Source organism: Heterodontus francisci, chromosome 46, assembly GCF_036365525.1.
Source record: "Heterodontus francisci isolate sHetFra1 chromosome 46, sHetFra1.hap1, whole genome shotgun sequence".
NCBI classification, from domain to species: Eukaryota; Metazoa; Chordata; class Chondrichthyes; order Heterodontiformes; family Heterodontidae; genus Heterodontus; species Heterodontus francisci.
This window is the reverse complement of record NC_090416.1, coordinates 14434290-14454156: the sequence shown is the minus strand read 5'-3', so window position 1 is coordinate 14454156 and position 19867 is coordinate 14434290. Positions and strand designations below refer to the sequence as shown.

The window sequence follows — 19867 nt, the reverse complement described above, 5'->3', positions numbered from 1 at the left end:
CTATGGTCATTAACAGCATTTGCCCCACGATTTTCACCCTCCTCTTCTGAAAACTGTGCTGGGGCTCAAAATGCACGGGTACCGCACCCGAATATTTATTCTTTCTGCTTGAGCTCTGATAGTGAGCGCTGACGAACTATCTAACTGTAGAGGCATCGCAGCTGAGCTTAAACCACCCCCAACCTCCCCCACCTGATGTGTAAACATGTGAATTTTCCAGCCAGGCTCATTCAAGAAGGTCTCATGATGAACGTTCCCCTTCCCTAGTGCAGGGATGCTGGGGCCTACTAAAGTGACCCCACCCCCACCGCCCTAACACAGGAAAATTCAAATTTATTTCATCCTCTCTGATGGTAAGGCTGCAATCCACAGCTTGCTAAAAAAGGGAAACAGGACTGTGACGTGTACACACTAGCTGTCTCTCCTATGTAAAACAGACATGAGGTGAACACAAAAGCAAAGTACTGCGGATGCTGGAAATGTGAAACGAAAACAAAAAATGCTGGAAATACTTAGCAGGTCAGGCAACATCTGTGGAGAGAAAAACAGAGTAAACGTTTCAGGTCTGTGAGACTTCCATCAGAACCAGGTGAATATGCACAAGGCAATTTGACTTTGAAATGGGGCACATTTTCAGCCTTTAGATTTCCATTAACCTGACTCACAGGACTGGATAGGCAGTGCATAAATTTTACTGAGTGTTGGGCTCTCTCCGTGAACTATCACGCACGTACATCCAGACAGTCCTCAGTTCTCCAGAAAAGGACGAGAAAGGGGCTGGGTCTGGGGGTGGGGGGAAAGAAATCCGGGATCTACTTTCTTGATTACGATCCAATGACTCTTCCTGTAAAGAGCACATGTGGAAATCTGGTGTCCTCCACCAACAGAGCTGATGCCTTCAGAAGGGAGGGAGAGAAGTGGGGAAAGGGGAGTGAAATGAGAAGAGCAGACGGGAGGAGAATAAGTCCATTTCAAGTTTTTCAACACCTCCAGATACCCAATGAAACTCAATTCTGGACCACAATGGTTCCTTGCTCGAGGAGAGATACCTTGTTGCCCATCTTGCATAGTCACAATGAATGGCTGGCAAGTGTTAATGCCCGCTGGAAGGTTACCCAGCTGTACGCCATCTGTCACTATGGTGATGACCCTCTGACCTCCACTCCCTACAACCTGTTGAATTGCTGAATCGACCGAATCCGCAGTTACCACTTCCTCTGTTGCACCTAAATTGGGGAAAACAAAAAGTTAAAGAGTTCACTCGGAAAAGAGCCAGACATGTAAAAGCACAATCTTGGGGAATGCAGCACTGTCGCGCACTGTCCGTTTACCAGAGAGGATTGAAGGCTCCTCTCTTCCACAAGACACAAGATGGCAAAGCACATTATAAATTGGAAAAGGAATAACACTGGAAACCAGAATTAAAAGCAGAGACTGCTGGAGATGGTCGGTCAGGATCTGAACGAGAAGCAACGCCTGGATGAAAGGGTTCCAGCTGAATCCTTAACCCAATTCTCATTTAGGTACTGTTGGCTATTTCCAACATTCTGCTTTTAGGACAAAAAGAGAATGAAAAGGGTCACACTGGCGCCATGGGATGCTTTCCTCAAATTAAAAGTAAACACCAGGACAACAGAGGAAAAGTGTGAATAGATTACCAAAAACTTATCTCAACTGACCCAAGAATGATTCACTAGATTGATTTCTGGGATGAGAGGGGTGTCCTATGAGGAGAGATGGAGTAGAATGGGCCTATAATCTCATGTTTAGAAGGAGGAGAGGTGATTTCATTGAAACAAATAAAATTCTGAGATAGCTTGACAGGGCAGATACTGAGAGGATGTTTTCCTTGGCTGGAGAGTCTAGAACTAGGTGGTCAAGTCCTCAGAATAAGGGGTTGACCATTTAGGACTGAAATGAGGAGAAATTTCTTCACTCAGAAGGCTGTCAATCTTTGGAATTCTCTACCCCAGAGAGCTCTGGATGCTCAGTCATTGAACATGTCCAAGACAGAGATTGATTGATTCTCTTAGTGTCCAAAAATCTAAGGTTTTAGGGATCAGGTGGGAAGGTGGAGTTGATGTAAAAGATAGCCATGATCTTACAAAATGCTGGAGTAGGCTTGAGGGCATATGGCCTACTCCAGCCCCTTTTTCTTCTATTCTTACGGCCATAACCCTAACGTGATGTGAACATTTCTCAGATTCCTCATCTTGATTACTCTATTCACTAGAATAGACTAGAATACAAGGGAGTAGAAGTTATGCTACAGTTATACAAAGCCCTGGTTGGACCACACTTGGAATACTGTGAGCAGTTCAGGGCACCACACCTTAAGGATATATTGGCCTTGGAGGGAGTGCAGTGTAAATTTACCAGAATGATACCTGGACTCCACTGGTTAAATTACAAAGAGAGATTACATACACAAGGTCTGGCAGCATCTGTGGAGATGCTGCCAGATTTGCTGAGTATTTCCAGCATTTCTTGTTTTTATTTCAGATTTCCAGCATCTGCAGTATTTTGCTTTTATTACTACACACAAGGGTTGTATTCCCTGCAACTTAGAAGGTTAAGGGATAATTTGATCAAGGTTTTCAAGATATTAAAGGGAACAGTTAGGCTAGATTGCAAGAAACTATTTCCGCTAGTTAGGGCGTCTAGAACTCGGGGGCACAGTTAGAGCCAGACCTTTCAGGAGTGAAATTAGGAGACACTTCGACACACAAAGGATGATAGAAGTTTGGAACTCTAGTCTCCAAATGGCAATTGATGCTGGATCAATTGTTAATTTTAAAATCGGAGATTGATAATACATTTGGATAACAATAATTCTAGGGATATGGGACAATTGCGGGAATGTGGACTTAGGTCATCTATCGGCCAGAACAAGCTTGAGGGTATGGATGTCCTCCTCCTGTTCCTATGATTATAAGTTTTGAAAAGGAGAGAAAATGAAGATGTTGGGAGTGCGAGACTTTATAATCAGAGTACTTGCCTGCCAGTCTCCCTCTAAAATTGAGAGAGTGAACGGTGCTTGGTGCCTCATTCTAACGCACTATTTCCACCCTCTTGTGCAACTTTCACAGTGAAAATAAAGCCCGGGGTGTTACACAACAGCGACACCAGAAGATTGCCAGCACTCCTCAGATGATGGGGCACATGAGGAGGGGGGGGGTATATGCTGCTAAAGATTTAAGCAGATGCTGTTTGTTTTGAGGTTGGCACAGGGCTTGAGGGGCCAATACATTGTGTCATACAAAGTGGGTTTGTGACTTCAACCTCACCCCCCGTGGAATTTCTATCAGTTGCAGCACACTGGCGGCCAGGGATGGACAATGAAATGACCTGGAATTAACAGCTGAATTAACAGCAGCCTGAGGAAATACTGCACAGAACAGTCCAAGAAGAAAAGGGCAAAATTCCACACAAATCCTAATTTATCAAGTGCAAGTAAAACCAGGAAGACCAACCTAGCTCTGGGAGTAGCCCACTGGAAAAGTAATCCCCGATTGCTGCCTTAAAAACAAAAACTGCACACACAGGCGATCCCATTTTCATAAACTACATCCAGTAATACTACAAACAGAAACTTCCAATCCTGGGCAAAGATGTATCTTAAATTCATCTTGGACTGCTAACCCTAAATATCTTACCCACAAAATAGCCCTGTGCTATCCTGTGAGTATCTGAAAGTTGTGGTTGTATTTTACTTCCCGATTGAAAAAAGGTTAGAAGCTGTACTCTCCAATGCCACTAGATGTCTCCAATGTACTCTTAAAATTAATAAATACCGTCACAAGCGTAAAAGGAGCAGCTCACGGACAGACTCCAGGCAAGCAGCTGTGAAGGATACGGACAAAATCATGTTGTTGGTTGAGGTGTTTGGAAAAGATGGGGGTGGGGGGTGGAATCCAGTATTAAAATGGCATCTCTGATAGTCACAAACATAATTACTACTTCAGTGCAATGTCTTTACCACATCAACCCACACAAACTTCAGCGACTGTAAATAGAAAGGAGCAAAAGGGAATTATCTGGTTTTATTCTCCAAATTATATCATCCCATCAGAGAAACACAGGAATAGGAGGAGGCCATTCAGCCCCTCAAAAGCATGTACTGCCATTCAGTTACATCATGACTGATCTGTATCTTAAATTCATCTTGGGCTGGTAATCCTAAATATCTTACCCACAAAAAATTTCAGTTTGGAAATTATCAATTGAGTCCCCAGCCTCAACAGCTTTTTTTTTTTGAGGGAGAGAGTTCCAGATTTCCACTCCCCTTTGTGTGAAGAAGTGCTTACTGACATCACCCCTGAACGGCCTGGCTCGAATTTTAAGGTTCTGTCCTCTTGCTCTGGACTCCCCCCACCAGAGGAAACAGTCTCTCTCTATCGACCCGATCAAATCCTTTAATGATCTTAAACCCCTCGATTAGATCACCCTTTAATCTTCTATACTTGAGGGAATACAAGTCTATTTTGCCCTCATAATTTAACCCTTTTAGCCCCTAGTATCATTCATAGAGCGTTCTGAATAAACTCATTGTGAAAAGATGGAGGCTGGAGGAAGAAGGTCCTTGGCAAGCTCCTTTTGTGTTGATCTAGTAGTGAAATGAAGGTTTGAAGTCCATTTTGTGCAGAGTTCAGCCTGAACAGCAACTGCAAAGTTATAATTAGCCTCAGAACCCCCTGGGCCAAGAGGACAGGGGTCCCAGGGTGCCTGCTACCAGTTGGAGGCCTGTGACCCCTGCTGGAGGCAGCACGCATATGGGTATCGGGTATGAACAGAACTAGGCTCGACTATTTGACCATGTGGGGGTTGGAAATCACAGTCAAGCACGACAACATCCTCATCCAAAACCAACACACATGCATTTTACCAAGACTGGACCACTGGATAGTGACCAGGGGCTGGGACCTTAGCTTCAGTGCCCCTTGCCCACAAAACAGGGGCACTGAAGTCAATTGCAGTACTACATCACTACCTCGGGTTTAACAAAGGGAATTCAGAGTATTTATTATTAACATAGACTGAGAGTCACAATAAAACTACATTGGTAAATGCCTTGTGCTATCCCATGAGTATCTGAAAGTTGTGGTTGTATTTTTCTTTCCAAATTCTGCAGGAAGACGTGTTCGATAAATTAACATAACTTTGCAACTGTTCTGGACAAAAGCGGAAAGTCACATCAGCAACCAGGGATGCAGTTCTCTATTCCTATATATATATATATATATATGGCTCCCTCCAGTACCTCACCCACAAGGCCATCATCTGCATGTTAACCTTGGCACTCAGGAGCAACAATAGTGATCCTGTCCTCACCTGATGACACGTGTGCATTTTCCAGCAGGGCGGGCACCCCCACGGCAGACGTTCCCCATCCTAACCCAAGGCTGCAACGGCCAATTGCAACAGCTCAAAATTCCACTCCAGAGACGAGCAGGACAGTGCGCAACTGTGAACTGAACCCGGGGTCTGCACCAGTCAATGTCAGTGTTGACTGGGCAACTGAGGGACTAATCAACCATGTTCAATAGAAGTGTGAGCTTAAAAGCATCGGTAAAGCACTCGCAATGGGTAAAAGTTTCTTCAAGCAGCAACATTAAAAAAAAAACTTCAAAGTGCACTTAAATTCTGAAGTGGAGAGTTACCTCATTAACCCTTAGACTGCCAGCAGGGTCAGGGAAACTTTCATCTTTCTGGGCTAATCAGCTTTGCTTGCCCTTATGCTCACGCACTGCAAGGATAAAATAAAGACCAATACTACAGTAATAACATCTACTCAAACATCAAGAGTAACTTTATTACTGGAATATTAGCTTAAGGACTAAGAAAAACAAAGCTAAAAAGGTTGTGGAAATTTCTCCTACAATGTTACTTACTCAGCTTCAAGATGGCCTTTATGGTTTTTAATAACAGATCTATAATTTTTTTTGGCATAGTGCAGAGAGGAAATCATTGCCCCTCCCTGCTGTGAAAGAACTATATTAACACAAAGCAGTGGTGGCTGCTGAACTCCCCCTCCTGGGGTCCCGTCACAACCACACGCCTTCAACTGCAGGTCAAATACATCCAGTCCTTTGGTCTCAGTATCACATCTCAAGCCAGCCACCCAAGTGGGTCATCAGCACTGACCACCTGAGCAAAAATAAAACAACACAGCAAGAGAGTGAAAACTGAGTGGATTTCTTGCAAATCCAGAAAAGCGATGTCTGAACTATCAAACTCTCTGAATTTTGCAATTTGTAGCATGAGCATTTAGGCGCCTCCAGTGGCACTAGTTCCAGATTGTTAATACAGTAGTTGCTTCTGTGTACATTTTTATTTTAAATGCAGAAGAGGCGCTCATTCTACACTTTAATTCTACCAATGCCACATCTACATTTGACCTAAGCACTTCCACCCATTAAGGAAGCTCAGCTGGGGCAGATAAGATTTATGCTAAATATATATATATATATAAAAAAGGGGAGTCTTGAAGTCGGCACACTTTACGATATGTTTGTGGAAATTACCTGCAGTTCTGGGTGAATTTGATAGTGGCCCTGAGGCTTCAGCTAAAGCAGCCAACGTAGTCAGTACTGAGGTTGTGGAGTTACAAAACTGCACTGTGGATACACCAGATTCACCTGCAGAGGCAACGAGGGGTTAGACTCAGCACCAAAGAAATAGACGCGAGCATCCAAGGATGGAAATCAAGGAAATTTGGATCAAAAAAAGGCAGGTACGCATTTTAACAATGCGTGACGCGTACACAATGCTGCGTTACTAATACAGGGTAGGGCGTTGGACAGGCTCATTTGACTGTCGATTTTTGCCGTGTGTTTCAAAATTACATCACGGTAAACAGATTATTTTTAAAAAGTCACTAATGACTATTCAATGACAGTCATTTCCAACTCTGGGGACAGACTTTCTTTCCAGATTCTGAAACGGATGTATTTCAGGATCCATATGTTCTTCAGGATAATTTTTCTTTAAACAAGCGTGGTACTGAGCCACACAGCCATGGAAGGCTACAGGTTTAATCCTGGGTCTGAACTGAGCTCGTACAGTAGCAGTTGGGACGGAATAATTGGTTGTAAAACTCGAGGCCAAGGGATGGGAGTTATGTTTTTTTAAAAAATGCAGCCCAAATTATTACTCTAGATCCCTGTGCATTATCCCACTCTTGCTCTTGCCCCCGCACCCCCCCCTGCCACCCCCACACCCCACTCCCAAAGCCCACACCGGTATGTCAGGTTAAGCTGTGATGCCCCCCATGGCCAAGTAGTTCAATGACACCTATGTAGGCTTCCATTCGAGGAATAGCTACTTAGATGAGGCACCCCTGAAACCCTATGCCAGCAAGAGTTGGCACCCTTCACAAGGAGGGGAGTGGGAGAAGTTTTTTTTTAAAAACAGGAGCCTACACAACACAGAGTTGACTGGTATACTTTGCCTCCACTGGCAATACCGTTTTGAAACTATCGAGGGTTGCTTTAGCACAGTTTCTATCTACCTAATGTGAAACACTGTACTCCAAAAGCAATCCATCGTGAGTAGCACTTTGAGATACAATAAGACACTCTAAGTTATTTATCTGCACTGCTAAGTGTACTCTCTCCCCTCCCCCCAAAAAACCTTGTGAAATAATAAGCAAAAAAAAAAAATCCATGGAATCTGTATTGTATTGTGCAGTTATTTCCCATAATCCAGCAGACATAACCAACACCAGCAAAGGGCTTGAACCCTGGTTTATTTTCCCTTTCCTAACCCAGGGCCACCTCACCTGAAGTTCGCTGACCAGTACTGAAACGTTAACTCGGTTTTTCTCTCTCCACAGATGCTGCCTGACCTGCTGAGTATTTTCCAGCGTTTTCTGTTTTTATTTCTGAGAACTTGCTGGTTTAGGTGGCTCACAGACAGTGATTTGACCTCAACCATTGGGGGAGCTTTCTGAAATCTCTCCGAACACCAACATGGACACACACTTTCACACACACTCACAAATTCTCCATTACAATTCATAACCAGGTCACGATTTTATACTGACTCAAATAACACTACTACACAGGACAACAAAAATCCTTGGAAATCAAGACCATTTTTCAGTGGAAAACACCTTGATTGGAATCAGTATAAATAAGCAGATGTTGTTCTTTCATCCTATAAATACTCTCAGGTCTTTACAATGATGTTCTAGGAAACAGAAAAATAATTGCCACAAGTGACAAGAATGCAAACACTCCCAATTAAAGGAATCGTTGCTGCCCACTTGGTTATGGCATACCAAGACTCCTCCTTCCCTCCCTCACTGGTACATTACAATGGTGTACAGAGTAAGAGCAGGAGGGTCTCAGGCTCCTTCATCTCTGCCCAGTTAGATGATCTCATCCTGGGTAGCAATGAAGATGTTCCAATTGGCGCAGTATCTGTGGCAGTGAGAATGGAAGGATGAGAATTCAAATAAAAACACTGACTGATTCGTATTGGAAAGCCACTGTGTTTGGGTGGGACTGGGCTCAGCCATTGTTGCCCAATCGCACTCCAGCAAGTCTGTCAATGCTCACTGCAGCTTCACATGCAAAGAATGGTCATTTGATGTACTGACAGTGTCGGACAGCATCACAGCCAAACCTTTCAGTAGCAGGGAGGTCAAGTTTGACGGTGATGAGGGCTGCACAACTGCCATGGCAATCTGAGTGGGTCAGCTGGTAGAATGCATAACCAGGTGGACTGGCTTTGGTATTGGGTAAAATGTTGCCATGCACGAGTTTCAGTCAAAGGCAGAATATCAATGCAATAAGGCCATAGATGGCAAGGCCAATTTTTGAAAATGAACAGACAATCTGGAGGCAAATGCAGAGAGAGACGCAGAGAGAGACGGGGTGAGAATGGATCCACTGGCAAAGTCCAAGGGGGCATTAGTGGACGGGGTGAGTGGAACAGGAAGGATGTTGGTGAGGTTAGCCCCCAGCAGGAACCCTGATATTTCTCAACCTGGCAAGGAGCACCAAGTACCACTACCACTGTCAAAGCTGAGACTGGTTAACTCAGCACATCCTGGACTGTTAAGACTCAGTATCACACAACAGAGCCACCAAGTTGTAATAATCATTAAGAAAAAGGTTACAAAAGCCGTCCACCCACTGCTAATAACCTCTGATTGCCCCGCACAGAACTTAGTGTCAGCACCTTTCTTTTATTAGCCCTTTTGAGAAAAACCCACAACTTGTCCTATACACACCTGAGCTTGTTTTGGTAGACGCTGAAGAAACCAGCCCCGTTAGGTTCATTACCCCTGCAGGTGCAATGATGAACTGTGGTGTGGCGACAGCGACCGAATTCGTCCTCTCTGGATTCGTGTTCACTTGATTCTGCATGGCTTCCTGTAAAGGACACAAGGTGAATCATTTACAGGGGTTCCCTGCTGAGTGCTCACAGGGTTAATACCTTCATGGTTGCAGAATGACATGCTAGAAATACAGGATTCAGGTAACGAATAGCACATTACGAAGCTGCAGCGCGCGGTGCTTCAATGTCAAAAACAGCAACCCACGGACAAATCACACAGAGGCCAGGAAACGTGGGAAATTTAAAAGAAGTTTACACTGATGCAGTGGGGGATGCTCTTCTGAGATTTAGAGTTACAGCATATCATAGGGTAGGTCTAATGAAGTAGTTCCTTTGGTACATTTGAGAACTTCCACAATACCAGATCAGAGATAGCTTTCCCCTGTACTGTAACATGCCTAGCTCCTGGAAATGCTGGACACTGTCATGGGAAGTATCCATTCTAGGGACCAACATCCTTCACCTTGACGAGCACAGATCGCGCTTGACTAATCTAATTAATTTTTTTTGATGAAGTAAGAGAAGGTTGATCAAGGGAATAAAATGGATGTTGTCTATATGGATTTTAAAGTGTCTGACAAACTACCACATAAAAGGCTGGTTAACAAAAGAAAGGCTCATGGTGAGTGGTAGCTCGGATTAAAAAAAAAACGGCTTAATGACAGAAAATAGCAAGTCATGGTAAATGGCTGCTTTTCAGACTGGAGGATAGGCTGACAGCATGGGCAGACAAGTGGCAGATGGAGTTTAATACAGAGAAATGTGAGGTGATGCATTTTGACAGAAGGTTTAAGTTTAATGGCACAATTTTAAAGAGTGTGCAGGGACAGAGGGACCTACAGGGCTCACGTGCATAGATCTTTGAAGCTGGCAGGACATAGAGAAAACAGTTAGAAAAGCACGTGGTATCTTGTGCTTCATAAATAGAGTTATTAAGTACAAAAGCAGAGAAGTTATGCTGAACCTTTGTAAAGCTCTGGTCAGGCCACAACTAGAGTATTGCGTCCAGTTCTGGTCACCACATTTTAGGGAGAATATGAGGGCCCTTGAGAGGGTGCAGAGGAGATTTACCAGAATGGTTCCAGGGATGAGTGTAGCTTTCCTTAGAATAAAGTAGATTGAGGGGAATTTTTTTTGGATTACTCTATAGACAGCTGGCACAGCCTCCTCCACAGCTAAAGCAAAGCTTCTAATACAAAGTATCACATAGTATTTACAGCACAGAAACAGTCCATTTGGCCCAACTGCTCTATTCTGGTTTACGCTTCACGAGCCTCCTCATCTAACCCTATCAGCATATCCTTCTATTCCTCCCTCACGTGCTTATCTAGCTTCCCCTTAAATGCATTTCTGCTATTCACTTCAAACTCACCATGTGGTAGCAAGTTCCACATTCTCACCACCCTCTGGGTAAAAAAGGTTTCTCCTGAATTCCCTGTTGGATTTATTAGTGACTATCTTATATTTATGGCCCCTAATTCTCCCCAAGTGGAAACATCTTCTCTACATCGACCTGATCGAAGCCCTTCATAATCTTAAAGATCTCTATCAGGTTGCCCCTCAGTCTTCTCTTTTCTAGAGAAAAGAGACCCAAGCCTGTTCAATCTTTCTTGATAGGTAGAATCATTTGAGACAACTGAACTCTGAGATGCTTTAGTGTTGAAATGCACTCTCAGGGTAATATTTCATTAAAACCATATGGTTATTAATAGACTTACCGAAGGTTACTGGCTTGACACAGAAATCTGGATGGTGACGTTAGTGAGCGCACAGCTGGGCTGCAGATGCTAAGACATTGCACCTCAACAGTTATAATAACTGAAGAAATGCGAGGCCACAGAATTCACTTGGAGTTATTTTGGAAATACACTTACTGAGAACTAGAGTAACATCTCAGTTAGCTGGTGCTGCGGAGAGGCTCCTGATGGATAACGGAAAGCCCTTAAACCTTCTAATGCAACCTCCCAGATTCATTTGAAATAAGTTTACTTTTAAATGAATTCTGACAGATTGGTTTCCCGCCAGCGTTCTGATGGATAAGCAAGAATGTGTATGATGGGATGGCTGATAAATCAAAGTTGCACTGCGACAGCCAATGCATAAACTTACAGCAAGTTACATCTCAATTATTTATCCAGCGGGAAGTCACTACATTAAAGGATGTGGAACAAAAAGTGGGCACTGTCCAGAATCCACAAACCCTGCCCCCACCTCGCTCCACCCACTCAAATATACTATTAAAAATTTTGAAAATGCACACATTTCTTGTCCAACTTCCTGTTGTCAAAATTTCTGGTCACACTTTTAAGTCGACATTTAACAATGGCACTGCCTGCCTATGAAAAAGCTTCAAAAAGAAATCTTGTATGTAAACAACTGCCTGTCACAATTTAGTTGTGGGCTTGGTCCACTAGGTGGAATGAGTTGCAGAAGTCTCTGTCACCATCTTGGGTGTGTAATACATATGTAAAAGCATGTTCACCAACTGGCCAGGGGCAACACCAAGAGCAATTTGTTATTAAGTTTAGAATGATATCTAGTATAAAGAATTCACCATTGAAGACTATACTCACATTTCAAGTAGCCATTTATCTCCCCTCCAGTTTTCTGCCCAGTTTTTTCCCTTTTTTCCTGTAGGACCTGACCCTTTATAGAATACTCTGTGGGCAGAAACAGCTCCCCCCATCATTACTTAAAGTACCTCATCCGTTCTTCCTGAGTATGTTAATCAGTGAGTGTGACCAGGTTAACTTGTCCACGAGAGTATCAAAGCTGTCCTCAGTCAATATCATTTCCTAGCTCAGTTAGATAGCATATTAGAAACAAAATCTGTGGCTGATTTTCTAGGGGCAGTAAGGTTATTATACTGCTCCAACTGCTACCCTTGCACAGCAATGACTGGTGTTTAAGTCCGTTTTGGATGCTCTCCAAACCTTATGAAGCGCTCCCAAGCGTCTTGAGGATGTGAAAGGCACTACAAAAATGCAAGTTCTTCTTCTCTGCTCTGACCAAATAATTACATTGCTGGGGTGCTGCACACCTTCTTGCTCTCCAAACTCTTCCAATAAACTAGAACAACTCTTTCCTAAATAACACATCGACACATTGCTCACGACCATACTGAAAACTGGGCCATTAAAACATCTCTCTATGTACCTGCAATATTGCCACCAGTTCAGGGTTGTGCTTGTCAAGGGCGATGTCAAAGGCGTTTTTATCAAATTTGCTCAAAGCGTGAACATCTGCTGCATATTTTAACAAAATCTCCACCACCTCCCGGTGATCGTGTTCCACTGCCCAGTGCAGGGCAGTCATCTTCAGCATGTCCTTAGCATTTATATCTGCATTGTTCTGTGTTGGGGGAAAAAAGGCAGCATTTTTACAGTGGCAAATCAATGAGACTGCCTGCATTCACACACACATCTCTGAGACAGACTGGAGTGATGTCTGGGTGACAGAGGGACAGAAGGAAGTCATTCAGCCCCTTGAGCCTCTTCTGCCATTCAATTAGATCATGGATGATCTGTATCTCAATTACATTTACCTGCCTTTGTTCCACATCTCTCAATACCCTAACTGTACAAAAATCCATCTCAGTCTTTTTAATTCACCCGGCATCCGCGGACTTTTGAGGCAGTGTGCTCCAGATTTCCACCATCTTTTGTGTGGAAAAAGTGCTTCCTGACTTCACTCCTGAAAGGCCTGGCTCTAATTTTAAGATTATGCCCTCTTATTCTGGATTCCCCCCATCAGAGGAAATAGTTTCTCTGTATCTATGTCATCAAATCTCTATAATTTTAAACACCTCAATTAGATCACCCGTAACCTTCTAAACTCAAGGGAAATACAAACCAAGTTTATGGAACCGGTTCTCATAACTCAATCCTTTAAGCCATGGTATCATTATAGAGAACCTGCGCTGCAAACAATTAATTTTTCCTGAGATTCAGTGCCCAAAACTGAACGCAGTACTTCAAATGGTGTCTGACCAAGGCTCTGTACAACTTAAATATCACTTCCTCACTTTTGAATTCCAACCCCCTTGAGATAAAGGCAACTTTTCATTAGCCTTTTTGATTACCTTTTGTACTTATGCATTAGCTTTTCATGTTTTGTGCACGTGGACACCTAAATCCATTTGCTCCTCCCCAGCTCCGACTCTCTCACCTATAACAACATACTCGGAGCCAGAGTCATTTACGGCACAAAAGGAGGCCATTTGGCCCATCGAGTCCATGCTGGAACTTCACCCAACAAATGGCGTCTTTCAAATGGAACCTCGCTGCACACAGTTTCAGACACTGGCAGGGGGCAGGATTGGGTACAAAGTCAACTGACACACCTGCCTTTCCACATATCTAACCAATAAGATATTTATCATCTCCCTTTATGCCTCTTCTCTGCATTTCAAAATTACATAGTATTCACAGCACAGGAACAGGCCATTCGGCCCAAAAGGTCCATGCTGGCGTTTATGCTCCACATGAGCCTCCACCTATCCTGCTTCATTTAACTCCATCAACATATCCTTCTATTCCTTTTTTCCCCCACGTGTTTTCCTGTAAATGTATCTCTATTTGCCTCAGCTACTCCCTGTAGTAGCATGTTCCACATTCTCATCACTCTCTGGGTAGAAGTTTGTCCTGAATTTCTTATTGGATTTATTAGTGACTATCTAATATTGATGGCCCCTAATTCTGGTCTCTCCCATAAATGAAAACATCTCCTCTATGTCTAGCCTATTGCACCCTTTCACTGTTTTTAAAAACCTCAATTAAGTCATTCCTCAGTCTTTTTAACATAAAGAGAAAAGGGCCCAACCTATTCAATGTTTCCTGATAGGCCTAACCTTTCAGTTCTGATAGGATTCTAGCAAATCTTTTTTTGCATCTACTCCAGTGCCTCAATCTTTTTTCACTATATGGAGAAATAAACTGTTCACAGTAAATCCAAATGCGGTCTAACTAAAATTCTACATAAATTTAACATCACTGTTCTGCTTTACAAATCCATCCCTCTAGAAATGAGCCCCAGAGCTTGGTCTGCTTTCTTTTATTGGCCTTATGAAACTGCGTCACTACCTGTAGTGATTTATGCATCTGTACTTTGATAAAATCCAAACTGCTGGGTATAACCCAATGTTGCTTCCTTGTGACTATCTTTAGCATATCTGTTCTCTTATCTTTCACTTGTTGACCTTCTAGCCCTTCCTTCCTTTGGGATACTTACGTAAACTTCCCAATCGAACGAAACTGGTTCTGTCCAAACTTCAACCTGCCCATTTTCCTCCAGCTTTGGTGTTGACTTTGTATCCCATTCTCTGCACCCCCCCCCACCCCTTCACCTATCCATTTGTTTGAAACAGTGCCGTACCCAAGCTAGATTCCATTTCAAAGACTCCATTATATTCAGTAAATGGAGTTCAATGTGCGGGGGGAGTGTGAGATCATCCACTTTGGATCTGGGAAAGAAAACTTAATGCTGAGAATCAGGAGCTGCGGAGGAGCAATTGGATCTTCCGGATGCCGACTGACCTGTCGTGCAATGCCAACAGCTTTGGATTTTAGTTGAAGAACACTGTAGTCGTTTTTTTTTAAAAGCAAGGATGGGGCTCTCGATGAACAGATTTATACCGAGAGATTACCCTGATCAACAGTTCCACTATGTTTGCGTGGCCCTCAGCTGCTGCCATATGTAGCGGTGTCCTGTCGACTTTGGTTCGGGCATCCCGGCTAACTCCAGCTCTGAGGAGGACTTCTGCTGTGGAGTAATGGCCATACTGGGCTGCAAGATGAAGAGGAGATGTGCCGAGCTGGGGAAAAGGAGAATGATACATCAAATTCTGTCACAGTGAGAGGCACCTAAAAATAAATGGTGCAATCTGGTGGCATATGCCTCAATGCAAAATGGCCTACTTCTGCTCCTATTTCTTAGGTTCAAACAGTAGTTATTAGAATGGATCGATGAGAATACTTTGCTACATGAGAAACTCCAAGCTTAAAAAAGGACCACTTTTCTCCCTTCTGCTGTCAGCTCTCGTTGGGAAGCAGTTCACAACTACACCATCCAACTAATCCATTCATCATGCATAAACCGAGCCAGTCACCATCAATTGGCTGATCACCCATGGAGGGCACCACAGCAAACCGTGACCCTCTCTTCACCTAACTGTATCCCTGGTTAGGATTTGAACAATGCTGACAAGACCACATTTATGTCCCATCTCTATGTGTCCTAAAGGCATTGAGTCAAGCATGTAGTGTGGGACTGGAGTCACATATTGAACAGACCGGGCAGGTTCACTTCCCTGCAGGACGCCATTGAACCAGCTGGGGCCTTACAACAACCTGCCAGCTTTCACGGTCATTTTAGCTGATGCCAGTCCACAAATCAGCAGATTTAATGAATTCACGTTAGGATGTGAACTCATGACCACTGGGTTGCTAAACCAGTAGCATAAACACTAGACTAGGGTACTCTGACGTCCATGTATGCATTTTAAAGCCGAAATGGAACCGTTGGATTATCTTCCCCTCCTTACCCCAGGAGTGTCGAGGCCAACTGTGGGCCCCTCAACCTTTCCAGATCTTTGGAAGTTTTACTTACCCACCTATTTTGCACCCTTTGACAGGCAACCTACACAAAGTCTTCTGCCACCCTAATATATGCCCTCTAGGAGGTATGCCTGGTTTACTTGCTCTCCAGTTCTTTCCCCCTTTACCTGTGTGTGAAAATGTGCCTGATTAACACTTAGTTATTGCACCCACAATAACAGAGTTAAAACCAGCCATTCATCTTTATGGATGGAGGGGGTGAAGTTGGCATGTGGTACCATCGAGAAAGATTATATCTAAGCTCTTCAACCAACACTTAGGGTTCAACAGTTCGGAAATCAGCAGTCTGGAAATTTCTACAACGTAATCCAGACATGTTGGCTGTCCTTAAATTGAAAGTGGCCTTCACCCTCACTTCGCTGTCTCACAATTTGAAGAGGTTTAAAATATAAAGTCTTCCGAGAACTTTTAACAGTAGCAAGGTGAATCGCAAGAATACAAGACCAGTCCCCAACCTATGCTGCCCACTGCCTAGATGTGGACTTGACAGAACGTAGCAGCTACAGGGATTTCAACTTTAAAAAAGCAGAGTTAAGCCCTCGGACAGCACCTCATCATTGCCACTAATAAATGGTTCTACTTCCTCCTGCACACTTCTCTTGCTCCGTATTTACTTAAAGAATGTAACTGTGTCTTTTATATTTCCCGTGTTTCCCCTTTGCGTCTATCAACATTTCTGTTTCTCTCTATTCAGTTTCGCCCCACGCACTTTAAAGATTTAATCGGCCTTTTATTTTCCCCAACGCCTTCCATGACTTCCCCTTTCATACCCATTTTGGGTTTACTCCCACAACATATTTCTGAGATAAACCGTCTCTGCAAAAAAGAAAAAAAAACTCCTTAGCGTGCTTCTACTTTGCCCTCCACACTCTTCCCTGATACAATTCTTCCCATTTTATTCTTCGCGTACAACATTTTATCCACTCAATGTCTGCTCTCCTTAAATTCAATTTCTTGATATAGTTTTGATATCTGTTCTGTCTTCATTTGACCCTTAAAATTAATAACTTTCTGATCACTGGACTCCCAAATATTCCCTTACTTGAACTTGGCTTATTGTTAGATAGGAACAAATCTAATATAGCCTTTCTGCTTGTGGATCCCCTCAGACTTTTTAAGAGGAGATTCTTGAAGCACAATTAACTCAGACTGTTCCCAGTTTAAGTCCCAATCTATGTCATGAAGAATAAACCCTCCCAGTGATTATAACTGATGCCTTACCTGCTCTCCCACACCAGTCCATCCATCTCTCTTTCTGCAGTGTCCCGAAACGCATTCCTGCCACCCCACCTTTTCCTTTCCTCCTCACACATATAGATTTGCTGTCTGACCATCCTCATCCTTTAACCAGCTTTCAGTAACTCCTATGATATCTATCTGCTCCCTGTTCACCATCGCTTCTAACTCATTCAGTTTATTTCTTAAGGTCCTGACATCCCCGTCTTCCTTGCTGCATTCAGATCTCCTTCCTAACAACTAGCCCCCTCACTGCTATCCACGTGCTCCCAGAGCACTGCAGTACTACTGGTCCATAGCCAGATTGTGGTGGTTTGAGGTTTTAAGGCACCACTTTCTCTTTCGGCACTTCCTGTGGGTGGACCTTGTCTGAACACAGACACTTACGTTTTTTGTATCCCGTTTTAAAAACCTGAACAATTGCAACACCACAATTTTTTTTTTTTTAACGTTCCCCCCACCATCCCCCCAAAGTGAACTTACCCAATCCGTGGTGAAGGGTGCGCCATTTGCCATTAGTGTTCGAACCTCATCGTCCTGTCCTTTTCGAGCCGCCTCTAAAAGCCTCTTCCCCAAATCCACCAGGGACATCTGGTCGTGCGGAAGGGAAAAAACATAAACTGGACAGTCAGTTACTAAACAGCAAGAGCCTGAGGGAATGAAAACCCATTGTTCACTAAGTACCACCAAGGATAATAAATGAAGCTCAAAATGTTACCATCCACTAACAGCTGTTGCATAGTTCAATCAGAGATAAACCACAAAAAGTTGTGGTCTCAGTCAAGCCTTCAGCACATTTTGTATGCAGGGTTGAGTAGAATTATACACTCAAAAATTCTTATCAGCTCCCCAATGGCTTAGGGCGGGGTGGGGGTGGGGGAGGGCTGTAATGATCCATGTAATTCAGTAGGGTCCCAGGTTTGACTGGCGGCCTGTTTTGAGTTAACTGATAACTGGGGTGGGAGATGGAATGCTACACTTAGTCTTTTTGTCTCTGGGCTTGGGAGGGAAAAATTAAATGCCAAGTTTCCCACTGCTAATAGCTATTCAATGAACCGCACCCACGCAGTCCTACCTGACTTCCCTGGAAAGTGCACTTGTGCTGATGTAGGGCAAGAACTGTATGGGATTCATGTGCGATGTTCTGCACATAACTGAATAGTTTCCCACACTCAAATGTCACAACTAACATGGGAGGAATGGCAATTGGACAAGGCAATCAAACATCTTCCAGCATTTCCGGATCCTTAACCCCAGCAGGAGCTAAAAGCCTTCAGAAGAGGACAGGGGAGGGAGAAAATTCACATCAACAACTGGTCTTTTCAAAGTGACTGGGGTTAGCTTGTAAAGATTGCAATACTGTAGCTGAGTTCACATGAATGTTCTATGGCTCTAGGAATATACCATTAAAAGAAACCATCCTAGTAGGCTCCCCTAACCTCCGAACAACTAACAGCACTGCTTGCTGTCACAGCTAACCATAATGAATGGAAGTTACCAGATTCAATTCTTATTCTCTACCGAGTTCGTGATCTCTGCTGGTACAGAACTTGTGGGGGGGGGGGGGGATAAATTTGACCTCCAAAAGAAGGGCAAGAGAGAAAAAAAAAATAAAAGCAGCTTGGGACCCATTTCTGGGCTACTCAGCAAATCACGCGGGAATGTGCAGGTGTGTGGTGAGGGAGGGAATACTGGGCTTAGTCACCCTCCATGGTCGAATAACTGACGGACATGCCTGCGTTTTAAAAGACTGTAGGAAAATGCAGGAAGGAAAGCGGCACTGCTTTAAGGACAGAGAGTATGAGTTGCTTTTCATTCCAGTTGTATGGAAAACATTACCCATCCTTGTCTGCAAATCATTTAACTGGCTCACTGAAACGACCAGCGATTTTACATTGGCTGCATTCCCATTCTTGGCCCAAATTGCATTTTATACTTTCAAAAAGTGATGCAGGAGAGGACTTGGCATCATGTGTGGGGGAAGGGGAGAAGGGGAAAGGGTGGCAGAAAGTGAAAAGTCATACTTGGGCTTTACTGTGCTTTTACACTTTATCTAAAGATTACTTGTGCTGCACACGACTAAAATCTGCGTGCTACATTCCAGTGGGTGATGGATAAGTGCTCAATAATGCAAACCTCCATTGCTTTATTTGTGTATGCATGAATATTCTGTCCTTATAAACTTGTATGCCCACATTTATAATGGAAAATACCTGTGTAAACTTGTGACGCTGTAATTACCCTCTGACCAGTGAAGGCACTGAAGCGCCACCATTGGAGGAACATGTAGTTACAGCATGCCAAGTTTACACAGTAGCGTCTATTGTAAATGTGCACATATGATTTTACAATGGAAACATAAAAATAAGGACAAAATGCTGGACTTTTAACTGAATCACAACTGTTCGCCCTGACCCAATTTTTCCTCCTCCACTAATCAAGCTTCAATTGGTCTCAACTCCCAAGTGCAATGGGAAACTGATTTTATATGAATGTGGCAGGTTGGATCCAAAATTGGTTCAGTGACAGGAAACAAAGGGTAGTAGTCGATGGATGCTTTTGCGAATGGAAAGCGGTTTCCAGTGGCATTCCACAGGGCTCAGTGTTGGGTCCCTTGCTGTTTGTGGTATATATTAATGATTTGGACTTAAATGTGGGAGGCATGATTGGGA

The 19867-nt window shown here is 43.5% G+C and overlaps 1 protein-coding gene across 4 annotated transcripts in view; it reads right to left on the bottom strand.

Annotated features, from left to right (window-relative positions):
• gabpb2b (GA binding protein transcription factor subunit beta 2b) overlaps positions 1-19867 on the bottom strand; it is a 43115-nt gene that overhangs the window by 10775 nt on the left and 12473 nt on the right. For 3 of the 4 annotated variants that reach the window (XM_068022513.1, XM_068022512.1, XM_068022514.1), the window contains exons 2-7: positions 17679-17786; positions 14990-15157; positions 12502-12696; positions 9239-9380; positions 6525-6638; positions 1050-1226 (exon numbers count right to left, since the gene is read on the bottom strand). In XM_068022513.1, coding sequence (XP_067878614.1) covers positions 1050-1226; positions 6525-6638; positions 9239-9380; positions 12502-12696; positions 14990-15157; positions 17679-17786 — 904 coding nt within the window. The remainder of the gene's footprint in view (positions 1-1049; positions 1227-6524; positions 6639-9238; positions 9381-12501; positions 12697-14989; positions 15158-17678; positions 17787-19867) is intronic. The other variant, XM_068022515.1, reaches the window with a different exon arrangement.